The sequence below is a fragment of the Mirounga leonina genome, unplaced genomic scaffold (genome assembly GCF_011800145.1).
Source record: "Mirounga leonina isolate KUSES-001 unplaced genomic scaffold, KU_Mleo_1.0 Mir_165, whole genome shotgun sequence".
Lineage (NCBI taxonomy): Eukaryota > Metazoa > Chordata > Mammalia > Carnivora > Phocidae > Mirounga > Mirounga leonina.
In genome coordinates this window covers 18,332,693-18,348,040 of record NW_023270415.1, presented here as the reverse complement: position 1 = coordinate 18,348,040, position 15,348 = coordinate 18,332,693, and the positions used below count along the sequence as shown (strand labels likewise).

Genomic DNA, 15,348 nt, shown 5'->3' with positions numbered 1-15,348 from the left:
CTCAACAGAAATCGAAGAAAAAAGAACAGCAGCAATTCTCTGAAGAGAAAAGCGACCACTTTCTGGAAGGTAGGACGTGTGGAGAAGTGAATCAGAGGTGATATTCAGGAAGATAGACGGTGGGGGAGGGGGCCTCCATCAGTCGCTACCAGCAAGTGATAGAGCAGCGGAGCACAAAATTGGAAATTTCAGAAGTCTGCTCCACTGAGGGACGTTGCTCCGCTGGCTAAGCGGTGGGGGAGGGGGGGACCCTCGCTGGGACAGTGTGGTCTCAGGACCCTCAGGGCCACAGAAAGACGGGCGTACCTGAGTGTGACAGAGCTCCCAGGTATCGGAGCAGGGAAGCCAGCTGCAGAGACAGAGCCGAGGAGTGGGTTCTCAACTCGGGTATGCCATAAACCGTGATCCATGGCATGGTCGGGCCACTGTTCAAGCAGGGACCCAACAAGTAGCAGATCCTCCCCCGGGAGGAGCGACACAGGAACCCAATGTAGGAATCTCCTCGGTTTGGAGACTCCAAAGGGGGTCATGTGCCAGAGATAGAAATGCTCGGTCACAGGCCAGGTGAGCACGGAGTCCAGCCAGAGTCCAGGGAGACAGGAGTGATTGCTTTTCTCTGAAGGCTCACTGAGGAGTGGGGCCCCGAGTTCTCGGCTCCTCCAGGCTAGAGACTGGGAGGCCGCCATTTTCACTCTCATCCTACAAAGCTGTACGGAAAGCTTGCAGGGAACAAAAGCTCCTGAGAGCAAACCCAAGCAGATTACCTAGCCCACCCCCGGCAAGAGTGGGGAAATTCCGCCTCAGGCAAAGGCATTTGAGAATCACTGCAATAGGTCCCTCCCCCAGAAGATCAGCAAGAACATCCAGCCAAGACCAAGTTTACCGATCAATGAAAACAACAAAACCCCAACCCTAGAGGAATACAGCACATAGGATTCATGGCTTTTTTCCCATGATGCTTCAGTCTTTCGAAGTTAATTTTTTAAATTTTCTTTATTCTTTTTTTGGTTTTTTTTAGTTGAATTTTTCTTCCCTTTTTCAACCAACATCTTATCAATTCCTTTCTTAAAATTTTTAATTTTCATTGTTATATTCATATTTTACCCCTTCATTGTATTTAACTTTATTTTTTGTATATATGTAAGTTTTTATTTAACATTTTGGGCTACAGTTTATTCTAACTGTACCCAAAATGTACCCAAAATCTAGTGTATGACATTGTCCTAGTCTCCCGTCTGATCACATTCTTTTTTTTTAAATTTTTTCATTTTTTTCAACCAACTTATCATCACTTCCTTTTCTAAATCTTTTTTTTTTTTTAAGATTTTATTTATTTATTTGACAGAGAGACAGAGAGAGAGAGAACAAGTAGGCAGAGAGGCAGGCAGAGGGAGAGGGAAAAGCAGGCTCCCTGCCGAGCAGGGAGCCCAATGTGGGGCTCGATCCCAGGACCCTGGGATTATGACCTGAGCCAAAGGCAGCCGCTTAACTGACTGAGCCACCCAGGCGCCCTCTAAATCTTTTTTAATTTTCATCTTTACAGTCATATTCCATCCCTTCATTGTATTTACCCTTATCTATCTATCTATCTATATATAAGTTTTTCTTTAAAATTTTGGGAAGCAATTTCTTCTAACGGGCCAAAATCCACCCAAAACCTAGTGTGTGGCTCTGTTCTATTCACCAGCCTGATCATATTCTTCCCCCCCCTTCTGTTCCCCCAGTTTCAGGTCTCCTCAGATTTGTTTAGTGTATATTTTTCTGGGGTCACTGTTACCCTGTTGGCATTTTGTTCTCTCATTTAGCTATTCTCCTCTGGACAAAATGACAAGACGGAAAAACTCACCTCAAAAAAAAAAGAACAAGAGGCAGTACCAACTGCCAGGGAACTGATCAATATGGACATTAGTAAGATATCAGAAATAGAGTTCAGAATGACGACTATAAAGATACTAGCTGGCTTGAAAAAAACAGAAAATACTAGAGAATCACTTTCTGGAGAAATGAACTAAAATCTAAGCAAGTCAAAATCAAAAATGGAGGCTCTAACTGCTAGGATAAATGATGCAGAAGAGAGAATCAGTGAGTGATATAGAAGACCAAATGATGGAAAATAAAGAAGCTGAGAAAAAGAGAGATAAACAACTACTGGATCATGAGGGCAGAATTCGAGAGATAAGCGATACCATAAGACGAAACAACATTAGAATAATTGGGATCCCAGAAGAAGAAAAAAGAGAGAGGGGGGGCAGAAGGTATACTGGAGCAAATTATAGCAGAGAACGTTCCTAATTTGGGGAAGGAAACAGGCATCAAAATCCAGGAGGCACAGAGAACCCCCCTCAAAATCAATAAAAATAGGTCAACACCCCAACATCTAATAGTAAAACTCACAAGTCTCAAAGGCAAAGAGAAAATCCTGAAAGCAGCTCGGGACAAGAAGTCTGTAACCTACAACAGCAGAAACATTAGATTGGTAGTAGACCTAGCCACAGAGACCTGGCAGGCCAGAAAGGACTGGCATGATATATTCAGAGCACTAAACGAGAAAAATATGCAGCCAAGAATACTATATATCCAGCTAGGCTGTCACTGAAAAGAGGAGAGATAAAAAGCTTCCAGGACACACAAAAACTAAAGGAATTTGCGAACACCAAACCAGACCTACGAGAAATATTGGAAGGGGTCCTCTAAGCAAAGAACAAACCCAAAAGTAACATAGACAAGAAAGGAACAGAGAAAATCTATGGTAACAGTCACTTTACAGGCAATACAATGGCACTAAATTCATCTCTTTCAATAGTTACCCTGAATGTAAAGGGCTAAACGCCCCAATCAAAAGACACAGGGTATCAGACTGGATAAAAAAAAAAAAACAAACAAAAACAAGACCCATCGATATGCTGTCTGCAAGAGACTCATTTTATTTTTTTATTTTTATTTTTTTATTTGAGAGAGAGAGAAAGCACATACAGAGGGAGAGGGAGAGGGAGAAGCAGACTCCCCACTTATCGGAGAGCCTGATGCGGAGCTCGATCCCAGGACCCTGAGATCATGACCTGAGCCAAAGGCAGATGCCCAACTGACTGAGCCACCCAGGTGCCTCTGCAAGAGACTCATTTTAGACCTAAAGATACCTCCAGATTGAAAGTGAACGGGTGGAAAACCATTTACCATGCTAATGGACACCAAAAGAAAGCTGGGGTGGCAATCCTTGTATCAGACAAATTAGATTTTAAACAAAAGAATGTAATAAGAGATGAGGAAGGATACTACATCATACTTAAAGGGTCTATCCAACAAGAAGATCTAACAACTGTAAATATTTATGCCCCTAACATGGGAGCAGCCAATTATATAAGCCAATTAATAACAAAATCTAAGAAACACAAGGACAATAATACAATAATAGTAGGGGACTTTAACACCCCCCTCACTGAAATGGACAGATCATCTAAACAAAAGATCAACAAGGAAATAAAGACTTTCAATGACACAATGGACTAGATGGACTTCACAGATATATTCAGAACATTCCATCCCAAAGCAACAGAATACACATTCTTCTCTAGTGCCCATGGATAGATCACATCCTGGGTCACAAATCAGGTCTCAACCAGTACCAAAAGACTGGGACCATTCCCTGCATATTTTCGGACCACAATGCTTTGAAACTAGAACTCAGTCGCAAGAGGAAAGTCAGAAAGAACTCAAATACATGGAGGCTAAAGAGCATCCTGCTAAAGAATGAATGGGTCAACCAGGAAATTAAAGAATTAAAAAAAATTCATGGAAACAAATGAAAATGAAAAAACAACTGTTCAAAATCTTTGGGATGCAGCAAATGTGGTCCTAAGAGGAAAGTATATAGCAATACAAGCCTTTCTCAAGAAACAAGAAAGGTCTCCAATACACAACCTAACCCTACACCTAAAGGAGTTGGAGAAAGAACAACAAATAAAGCCTAAACCCAGCAGGAGACGAGAAATAAAGATCAGAGCAGAAATCAATGAAATAGAAACCAAAAGAACAGTAGAACAGATCAACGAAACTAGGAGCTGGTTCTTTGAAAGAATTAACAAGATTGATAAACCCCTGGCCAGACTTATCAAAAAAAAAAAGAGAAATGACCCAAATAAATAAAATCATGAATGAAAGAGGAGAGATCACAACCAACACAAAGCAATACAAACAACTATAAGAACATATTATGAGCAACTATATTACAACAAATTAGGCAATCTGGAAGAAATGGATGTATTTCCTAGAGATATACAAACTATCAAAACTGAACCAGGAAGAAATAGAAAACCTGAACAGACCTATAACCACTAAGGAAATTGAAGCAGTCATCAAATATCTCCTAACAAACAAGAGCCCAGGGCCAGATGGCTTCCCAGGGGAATTCTACCAAACATTTCAAGAATACCTATTCTTCTGAAACTGTTCCAAAAAACTGAAATGGAAGGAAAACTTCCAAACTCATTTTATGAGGCATTATCTTGATCCCAAAACCAGACAAAGACCCCATCAAAAAGGAGAACTACAGACCAATATCCCTGATGAACATGGATGCAAAAATTCTCACCAAAACCCTAGCCAATAGGATCCAACAGTACATTGAAAGGATTATTCACCACGACCAAGTGAGATTTATTCCTGGGCTGCAAGGGCGGTTCAACATCTGCAAATCAACCAATGTGATACAATACATTAATAAAAAAAAAAAAAAGAACAAGAACCATATGATCCTCTCAATAGATGCAGAAAAAACATGTGACATCGATTAAAACTTTTCACAGTGCAGGGATAGAGGGTACATACCTCAATATCATAAAAGCCATCTATGAAAAACCCACAGGGAATATCATTCTCAATGGGGAAAAACTGAGAGCTTTCCCCCTAAGGTCAGGAAAAGGCATCCAAATTGGCAAAGAAGTCGTCAAACTCTCACTCTTTGCAGATGATATGATACTTTATGTGGAAAACCCAGAAGACTGCACCCCAAAACTGCTAGAACTCATACAGGAACTCAGTCGAGTGGCACGATATAAAATCAATGCACACAAATCAGTGGCATTCCTATACACCAACAACAAGACAGAAGAAAGAGAAATTAAGGAGTCGATCCCATTTACAATTGCACCAAAACCATGAGATACCTAGGAATAAACCTAACCAAAGAGGCAAAGGATCTGTACTCAGAAAACTATAAAATACTCATGAAAGAAATTGAGGAAGACATAAAGAAATGGAAAAACCTTCCATGCTCATGGACTGGAAGAACAAATATTGTGAAAATGTCAATGCTACCTAGAGCAATCTACACATTTAATGCAATCCCTATCAAAATACCATCACCTTTTTTCAAAGAAATTGAACAAATAATCCTAAAATTTGTATGGAACCAGAAAAGACCCCGATTAGCCAGAGGAATGTTGAAAAAGAAAAGCAAAGCTGGTGGCATCACAATTCCGGACTTCAAGCTCTATTACAAAGCTGTCATCATCAAAACAGTATGGTACTGGCACAAAAACAGACACATAGATCAATGGAACAGAACAGAGAGCTCAGAAATGGACCCTCAACTCTATGACCAACTAATCTTCGACAAAGCAGGAAAGAATGTCCAATGGAAAAAAGACAGTCTCTTCAACAAATAGTGTTGGGAAAACTGGACAGCCACATGCAGAAAAATGAAACTGGACCATTTCCTTATACCACATAGAAAAATAGACTCAAAATGGATGAAAGACCTAAATGTGAGACAGGAATCCATCAAAATCCTAGAGGAGAACACAGGCAGCAACCTCTTCGACCTCAGCCACAGCAACTTCTTTCTAGAAACATCACCAAAGGCAAGGGAAGCAAGGGCAAAAATGAACTACTGGGACTTCATCAAGATAAAAAGCTTTTGCACAGCAAAGGAAACCATCAATAAAACCGAAAGACAACCGACAGAATGGGAGAAGATATTTGCAAATGACATATCAGATAAAGGGCTAGTATCTAAAATCTATTGAGAACTTATCAAACTCAACACCCAAAGAACAAATGATCCAATCAAGAAATGGGCAGAAGACATGAACAGACATTTTTCCAAAGAAGACATCCAAATGGCCAACAGACACATGAAAAAGTGCTCAACATCGCCAACAGGGAAATCCAAATCAAAACCTCAATGAGGTACCACCTCACACCAGTCAGAATGGCTAAAATGAACAAAGCAGGAGACGACAGATGTTGGAGAGGATGCGGAGGAAGGGGAACCCTCCTACACTGTTGGTAGGAATGCAAGCTGGTGCAGCCACTCTGGAAAACAGTATGGAGGTTCCTCAAAAAGTTGAAAATAGAGCTACCCTATGACCCAGCAATTGCACTACTGGGTATTTAACCCAAAGATACAAATGTAGTGATCCGAAGGGGCACATGCACCCCGATCTTTATAGCAGCAATGTCCACAATAGCCAAACTATGGAAAGAGCCTAGATGTCCATCAACAGATGAATGGATAAAGATTATGTGATATACATGTACATACACACACACACACACACACACACAATGGAGTATTATGCAGCCATCAAAAAATGAAGTCTTGCCATCTGCAATGACGTGGATGGAACTAGAGGGTATTATGCTAAGTGAAATAAGTCAATCAGAGAAAGATAAGTATCCTATGATCTCACTGATATGAGGATCTTGAGAACAAGACAGGACCATAGGGAAAGGGAGGGAAAAATGAAACAAGACGAAACCTGAGAGGGAGACAAACCATAAGAGACTCTTAATCTCAGGAAACAAACTGAGGGTTGCTGGAGTAGAGGGGGTGGGAGGGATGGGGTGGCTGGGTGATGGACACTGGGGAGGGTATGTACTATGATGAGCGCTGTGAATTGTGTAAGACTGATGAATCACAGACCTGTACCCCTGAAACAAATAATATAGGTGTTAATAAAAAAATTTTTTAAATAAATAAATAATAGATAAATCAAAGAAAGTGAAGGGACAGAATAACATTTAGCATGCAAACGGAAGTGAAAAGAAAGACGGGGTAACAATACTTATATTAGACAGACTTTAAAACAAAGATTGTAACAAGAGGCAAAGAAGAACACTACACAATCATAAAGGGAAGAATTCAACAAGGAGACATTACAATTGTAAATATTTATGTACCCAACGTGGGAGCACCCAAATACATAAAGCAGCTATTAACTAACATAAAGGAAGTACCAATCAATACTACTATTGATAGTAATGATAGTATTGGTAGTAATAGTAGTAAACAGGAGATTGTAACACCCACATACAACAATAAATAGATCATCCAAACAGAAAATCAACAAGGAAACAGTGGCTTCAAATGACACATTTAACAGGTGGATCTAACAGATACATTCAGAAACACTCCATCTTATTAAATCAGCAGAATACACAATCTTTTCAAGTGTACATGAAACATTCTCCAGAATAGATGACATATTAGGCAACAAAATTAAGTCTCAACAAATTCAAAAAGATGCCCAAATGGACAGATATTCCATGCTCATGGATTAGAAGAACACTGTTAAAATGTCCATACTACCCAAAGCAATCTACAGATTTAATGCAATTTCTATCAAAACACCAACAGCATTTTTCACGTAAACAGAATAATTGTAAAATTTGTATCGAACTGCAAAAGACCCCAAGTAGCCAAAGCAATCTTAAAAAAGAACCAAAAAACTGGAAGTACCACAATCCCAGATTTTAAGATATACTACAAAGCTGTAGTCATTGAAATAGTATGGCTGTGGTACAAAAATAGACACATAGATCAATGGAACAGAATAGAAAGCCCAGAAATAAACTCAAGCATATATGGTCAATTAATCTGCAACAGCAGAGACAAGAATATGCAGTGGGAAAAAGACGGTCTCTTCAACAAATGGGTGTTGGGAAACCAGACAGCAACATGCGAATGAATGAAACTGGATTACTTTCTTACACCACACACAAAAATAAATTCAAAATAGATTAAGACCTAAATGTGAGGCCTGAAACCATAAAACTCCTAGAAGAAAACACAAGCAATAAGCTCTTGGACACTGGCCTTACCATGATTTTTCTAGGTATGTGTCCTTTGGCAAAATTTAACTCCTGGGACTACATCAAAATAAAAAGCTTCCTCCAGCAAAGGAAACCATCAACAAAACAAACAACCCACCGAATGGGAAAAGGTATTTGCAAATGATATATTCAGTAACAGGTTAATACCCAAAATATACAAAGAACTTATACACCACCAAAACCCCAATTTAAAAATGGGTAAAGGACCTGAATACACATTTTTCCAAAGAAGACCTATAGATGGCCAACAGACACATGAGAAGATGTTCACCATCACTAACCATTAGAGAAATGCAAATCAAAACCACAATGAGATATCACCTTAACCAGTCAGAATGGCAATAATCAAAAACACAAGAAACAAGTGTTGATGAGGATATGGAGAAAAGAGAACCCTCGGGGCGCCTGGGTGGCTCAGTCGGTTGGGCGGCTGCCTTCGGCTTGGGTCATGATCCCCGGGTCCTGGGATCGAGCCCCGCATCCGGCTCCCTGCTCGGTGGAGAGCCTGCTTCTCTCTCTCTCTCTGCCTGCTGCTCTGCCTACTTGTGCTTTCTCTCTCTGTGTCAAATAAATAAATAAAATCTTTAAAAAAAAAAAAGAACCCTCATGTACTTTTGGTGGGAATGAAGACTGGTGCAGCCACTGTGGAAATCAGGGTGTGGAGATTCCTCAAAAAATTTTTTAAAAAAATTACCGTATGATCCAGTATTTCCACTACTGGATATTTTACCCAAGGAAAATGAAAACATTAATTCAAAAAGATATGTGCAACCCTATGTTTATTGCAGTATTATTTACAACAGCAAGATATGGAAGCAACCCAAGCATTTATCCATAGATATACACACATACACACATACATATATACACAATGGAGTATTGCTCAGCCATAAAAAAGAATGAACTCTCACCATTTGCAACAACATGGATGAATCCAGAGGGTATTATACTAAGGGAAATAAGTCAATCAGAGAAAGACAAATACCATGAGATTTTACTCATATGTGGAATTTAAGAAACAAAACAAAGAAAAAAGACAATCAGAAACAGGCCCTTAAATTTGGAGAACAAACTGGTGGTTGCCAGAGGGATGGTGGCTGGGGGTGAAGAGCATTAGGAGTATACTTAGAATGATGAGCAATGAGTAATGTACAGAATTGCTGAATCACTGTATCGTACACCAGAAACTAATGTAACACTGTATGTTAATTATACTGGAATTAAAAAAATAGAATAAAAGACTAAGCCTCTTCCATAATTAGCACACAATAAATGTTAGCTATGTAAGTAAAATTCCCTCATAATGAGGGTAACCATATTATTTATCATGTCAACCAGATGCCCATACCTTTGCCCAAGACAAATGCTAAACCAGAAGAAACATTGGACAATAGGTAAACCAGGACTGTCTTGGGCAAGCCAATATATACGGTGACTCTGATTAAAATGGACTATATGATGGACAAGATTGATCTATATCCTATATATTATCAATACACTGGGCTCAAGAGAGAAAGTGCCCCATCTCTCTAGATTAGTGCTATAGTAGAACTTAACATAGTACCTAGCAGTCTCAATAAGTATTTACTAAATGGATTAATCACTCTTTCACCAAAACTAGGAAAGCTTTAAGGAAGCTTTTTCAAACATTGCTTTCAGAAACACTTGAACAAATTCTAATCTGAAAAGCAAATATACCAAAATAAACTATTCCAATAAAATCACTTTTGTAAATTTAAAAAAAAAATTTAAGACACTAACTTATTGAAGTTGTACTTTTCACTTAGAATACATAGAATATGAGAACATGTTTTTATATCTATCATATTCTGAGAGCTCCTTGTACTAGAAGTAGTCTCCTAATCATATTATGAAGCACAGCAATTATTATTATAAACCCTAATAAAAGAGAAGAAACTGAGATACAAAACACCACAACAGAAAAACTACATTCAAAATCAATGCAATCTTGTCCAGAATCAGGCTCTCAGACTCTGAGGGACACGACACCCAGAGAAAAGTATGAAACAGAAGATTCTCACTCACTGAAGAGGATGTTTTGCATTTACACAAAGCTAACCTGCAGAGACAATTTTAATGAAACATGTTGAAAGAAAATTATTAACTTTACCTTCATTTCCATGTAAGGTGGATCACTTTCCAGTTCTGCTTTGTCTTTGGCCAGTTTGGCTTTTCGCTCTTCAATAAACTCATCCAAATTATCAGCCATTTTGCAGATACTAAAAAACAAACTTCCATCAGCACAGCTATACCACAGTATTTTTAGGATAATTAACAACACGCAAGCTTACCCACATTTAGTATTCAATTTCACCTACCAAACTGAGAAATTCAAATAAGCTTGACCAAAATATTCCTGCTTGCTTCTCTCCCAACCCACCCCCAAAACCTATGACATATATTAAATATCTGAAAAGAAATAAAAAAGAATATGCACAACTACCATCATCATCTCTCTCTCTCTCTCTCACACACACACACACACACACTTTGATTCATAAGTCAAAAAAAAAAGAAAAACTTTTAAAGAAGTGCTTTAATTATTTGGAGGTAATTTCAAACAAAAAAAGTTACAATAAGAACAGCACAATGAACACCCATATATTCTTTACCTATTTCCTATTAAGATTTTGCACAACTTGCTTTGTTCTTTGTGCACACAAGTTCATTCTCTCTACACATATAATTTTATCTAGGGGCGCCTGGGTGGCTCAGTCGTTAAGCGTCTGCCTTCGGCTCAGGTCATGATCTCAGGGTCCTGGGATCAAGCCCCGCATCGGGCTCCCCGCTCCGCGGGAAGCCTGCTTCTCCTTCTTCCCCTCCCCCTGCTTGTGTTCCCTCTCTTGCTGTGTCTCTGTCAAATAAATAAATAAAATCTTAAAAAAAAAAAAAAAATTTTATCTAAAATTTTTCAGAGGGTGAATTACATACATTTACCCCTAAACACTTAAGAGTGTATTAAGAATTAGATTGTTCCTACAGACTTCAATATAATTATCAACTTCAGCAACACTGATTTTTATATCTAATCTACTGTCCATGTTCCAATTTTGTCAAATGACCTGACAGTGCCCTTTACAGCTTATTTTTCTCTCCCTCCAGCTCAAGACCCAGTCCAGGTCAAGTGTTGCAATTCTTTTTTATGCGTCTTTAGCCTCCTTCAATATGGAAAATTTCCACAACCTTCCTTTGTTTTTCTTAACATTGTTTTTTCAATATGGCCCACCTAACACCAACACTTCTAACAGAACTTCCCCTTTTGGGGTTTGCCTACTGTAACTTTATAAATTAAATTCAGTTTATGCATTCTCAGGTGAAATACTACTTACATGGTGATGTGTCCTTTCAAAGTGTCAACAATTAGAGACACACATGTCCCTTTGCCCTTCATTAGTGATATTATTTTTGATTGCCTGGTCTACATGCTGTCTGATTTCTGCACGACTTTCCCTTGTAACTAATAATCAGCCCATAGGGAGATACATTTAGACCATGCAAACACTTCTTCCACTCAAAATTTCCTGGATTTAGCAACAACTGGTGATTCTTAACTGATGCAATCTTTCAATCAAGATGGCTACAAAATTCTAATTTTCCAATTCTACCACTCCCTGCATATTTATTTACCAGTTGGCACTTATTCTATGAGCCCTTCCTTCCTCCGATGTATTTATCAGCTTATTATCAGTATGGACTCATGAATTCCTTTTTTTTTTTTCCAGTAAGGCCTGGAATTCTTAAATTCATAAATTTACTGACTTTACTGAACAATTTCCCTAAGTTTTGGTGAATTCACAGTTGTGCAGTTATCACCACAATCACATTCTCTAATGCCTCTATGACCCCAAGAAGTTCCCCTGTGCCTTTTTGTAGTCAGTCCTTACTCCCACCCTCCCCTCCTCAGGCAACCACCAATCTGTTTTGTCTCTATGGTTTTTGACTAATGTAGAAATTTCATATAATTGAATCATACAATATGCAGTCTGGCTTCTTTCACTTAAAAATGTTTTTGAGATTCATCCTTATAGTTACATCTATCAGTAAGTAGGGGGTATTTTTATTGCTAAGCAGTATTCCATTGTATGGAAATACCAGTTTACCTATTTACCCATTACTAGACATTTGGACTGTTTCTATTTGGGGGCTATTTATGAATAATGCTGCTATGAACATTTGTGTACAGGTTTTTGCATGGACATATGCTTTGAGTTCTGTTAGACATGTACCTAGGAGTGGAATTACTGAGTCATATGTAACACGTTTAACATTTTGAGGAACTGCAAAACTGTTCCTCTAAGTATAACATAGCTGGACCATTTTACCTTGCAACCAACAGTGCATCCTGACCAACCCTGAGTATTTTCAGTCTTTTGGATGTTAGTCATTCCATTTTGATCCTTAGTCATTGGATATGTAATAGTATCTGATTGTGGGTTTTTTTCTGGTTTTTTTGTTTGTTTGTTTTGATGTAGTGTTCCATGATTCATTGTTTGCATATAACACCCAGTGCTCCATGCAGAACATGCCCTCTTTAATACCCATTACCAGGCTAACCCATTCCCCCACCCCCCTCCCCTCTAGAACCCTCAGTTTGTTTCTCAGAGTCCATAGTCTCTCGTGGTTCACCTGATTGTGGTTTTAATTTGCGTTTCTTTGAAGACTATAACATTGAGCATCTTTTTCTGTGTTTATCTGCCATTCATATATCCATGTATTTAACCACTGGCAAAATGTCTATTCATATCTTATGCCAATTTTTAAAATTAAATTGTTTTATTATTTAATTGTAAGAGGTCTTTATATATACTGGATACCAGTTCTTTATCTAACATGTTTTGTAAATATTATCTCTTAGCGTATGGTTTAAGTTTTCTTTCTTTAATAAGACTATTTTTTAGAGCAGTTTTAGGCTCGCAGCACAACTGAGCATAAGGTACAGATTTCCCATACATCCCCTCACACATGCATAGCCTCCCCTATTATCAACATCCCCCACCAAAGTGGTACATTTGTTACTAGTGATGAACATACATTAATACATCATTATCACCCAAAGTTCATAGTTTACATAATGGTTCACTTTTGGTGTTACACATTCTATGGTTCAAACATAGTTATAATAACATGTATCTACTATTACAGTTTCATACATAATAGCTTCACTGTCCCCCAAATCCTCTGTGCTCCACCTATTCATTCCTCCCTCTGCTCTGAACCTTGACAACCACTGATCTTTTTACTGCCTCCATAGCTTTGCCTATTCCAGACAGTCAAACAGTTGGAATCATACAGCATGTAACCTATTCAGATTGGCTTCTTTCACTTCTATGCATCCAAGGTTCCTCCCTGTCTTTTTGTCTTTGTAGCTCATTTCTTTTTAGCACTGAGTATTATTATATTGTCTGGATGCACCACAGTATATTTATCCATTCTTGTACTCCAAATTTTTGGTTGCTTCTAGATCTTAGCAACTATGAATAAAGCTGCTGTAAACATCTGTGTGATGATGTCTTCTAAAGAGCAAAACTTTTTAATTTGTATCAAGTCCAATTAATTCATTCACTAATTCATTCATTTTTCATCAATTTTCAATCATTTGTGCTTTTTGTGTCCTATGTAGGAAATTTTTGCCTAACCCAAAATTGCTGATACTTTCTTCTACATTTTTAGTTTTCTAGTTTTATATTTAAGTCTATGATCCATTTCAAGTTAATTTCTGCAAATGGTGCCAAGAGTCATCAAGGCTTAATTTTTTTTCCAAGTGGATATAAAATTATTCTAACACCATTCTTTAAACTATCCTTTCCTTATTGAACTTGGAATTTTTTTTTTAATTTTTTTTTTCAAAAACATGAAACTTAGTGACTAATTAGATGTGTGGCAAGAAAGAAGGAGTCACTGATGACAAAGGTTTTAAGTCCAAGAAACTAAATGTGGATGGAATCCTGAACAAGAATAAGTTACAAGAAGCTGGCTAGCCTGGAAAGGTTTGGCTTAGATATGTTAAGTTGGAGTTAGTAAGATATGCTAATGGAAATTTCCAGCAGATACTTAGAAATTCAAGACACATTCAAGGAAGAAGACCACATTAGAAATGTTTGAGTTGATTATGTTAAAGATAATAGTTTAAGTCATGGTAAATGAGCATGGAAAGGGAAAAAAAAGATGACCCAGAACTAAATGTTGGGCAATGTTCACCTGAGGGGGTTACAGAAGAAGCTGGAAAAAATAGGAATATTTAAAAGGATATAAAGAAGACAAGTCAACATAATTTGTGGAGGAAAAGAAGAGATACAAGAAAGAACCGGTCAACAATTTCAAATGCAAGAGAGTTAAAGAAAAAAAAAAAGCATCCACAGAATTTAATACTTGTGGGACAATAACTTGTAAAAATATAGAAAAGTAAGCTTTACCTAAAAAAAAAAAAAAATGCTGGGGCGTCTGGGTGACTCAGTCGGTTAAGCGTCTGCCTTCAGCTCAAGTCATGATCCCAGGGTCCTGGGATGAAGAGCCCTGCATTGAGCTCCCTGCTCAGCGGACAGCCTGCTTCTTCCTCTCCCTCTGCTGCTCCCTCTCCTTATGCATACTCTCCCCCTACTTCCCTCTCTCCCTCCTTTCTCTTTTTCTCTGTCAAATAAATAAAACCTCTAAAAAAAAATGTTGAGGGGCACCTAGGTGGCTCTGTGGGTTAAGTGTCTGCCTTTGGCTCTGGTCATGATCCCAGGATCCTGGGATGGAGCCCACATCAGGCTCCCTGCTCGGCGGGGAGCCTGCTTCTCCCTTTCCCTCTGCCTGCCACTCCCCCTGCTCGTGCTCTCTCTCTCTGTCAAATAAACAAATAAAATCTTGTAAAAAAAAAGTTGAAATTTATATCAATTAAATAGTACATAATGTGAACTTCATTCTATTATTTACTTCTAAAAAGAACACTGATTTTAAAATAGGGCTTTAACAAAATATATTCCAAACCAACAAAAGTTAACATAGTTAAGCCATTTTTAATTTGCTAATTGTGACAAAAGATTTTTCCTAGTAAAAATTCAAGACAGCTCAACAGCATACAGTAGTTTTCATGTAAAAAAAAAAAAAAATCACTTCTTAAAATCCCCTAATTTCCCTAAATATTTTATGTCTAATAGAAATAAAAAATAATGATGGGATAATACATATTTGAAACAGAATTTTGTACAAAATTTAAGCAGAAATGTCATTATC

The 15,348-nt window shown here is 38.1% G+C and overlaps 1 protein-coding gene across 1 annotated transcript in view; it reads right to left on the bottom strand.

Annotated features, from left to right (window-relative positions):
* CSPP1 (centrosome and spindle pole associated protein 1) overlaps positions 1–15,348 on the bottom strand; it is a 160,680-nt gene that overhangs the window by 142,685 nt on the left and 2,647 nt on the right. Inside the window, exon 2 of the mRNA XM_035011283.1 lies at positions 10,244–10,352. Within this exon, the coding sequence (XP_034867174.1) occupies positions 10,244–10,342 (99 nt within the window). The 5' untranslated portion in view covers positions 10,343–10,352. The remainder of the gene's footprint in view (positions 1–10,243; positions 10,353–15,348) is intronic.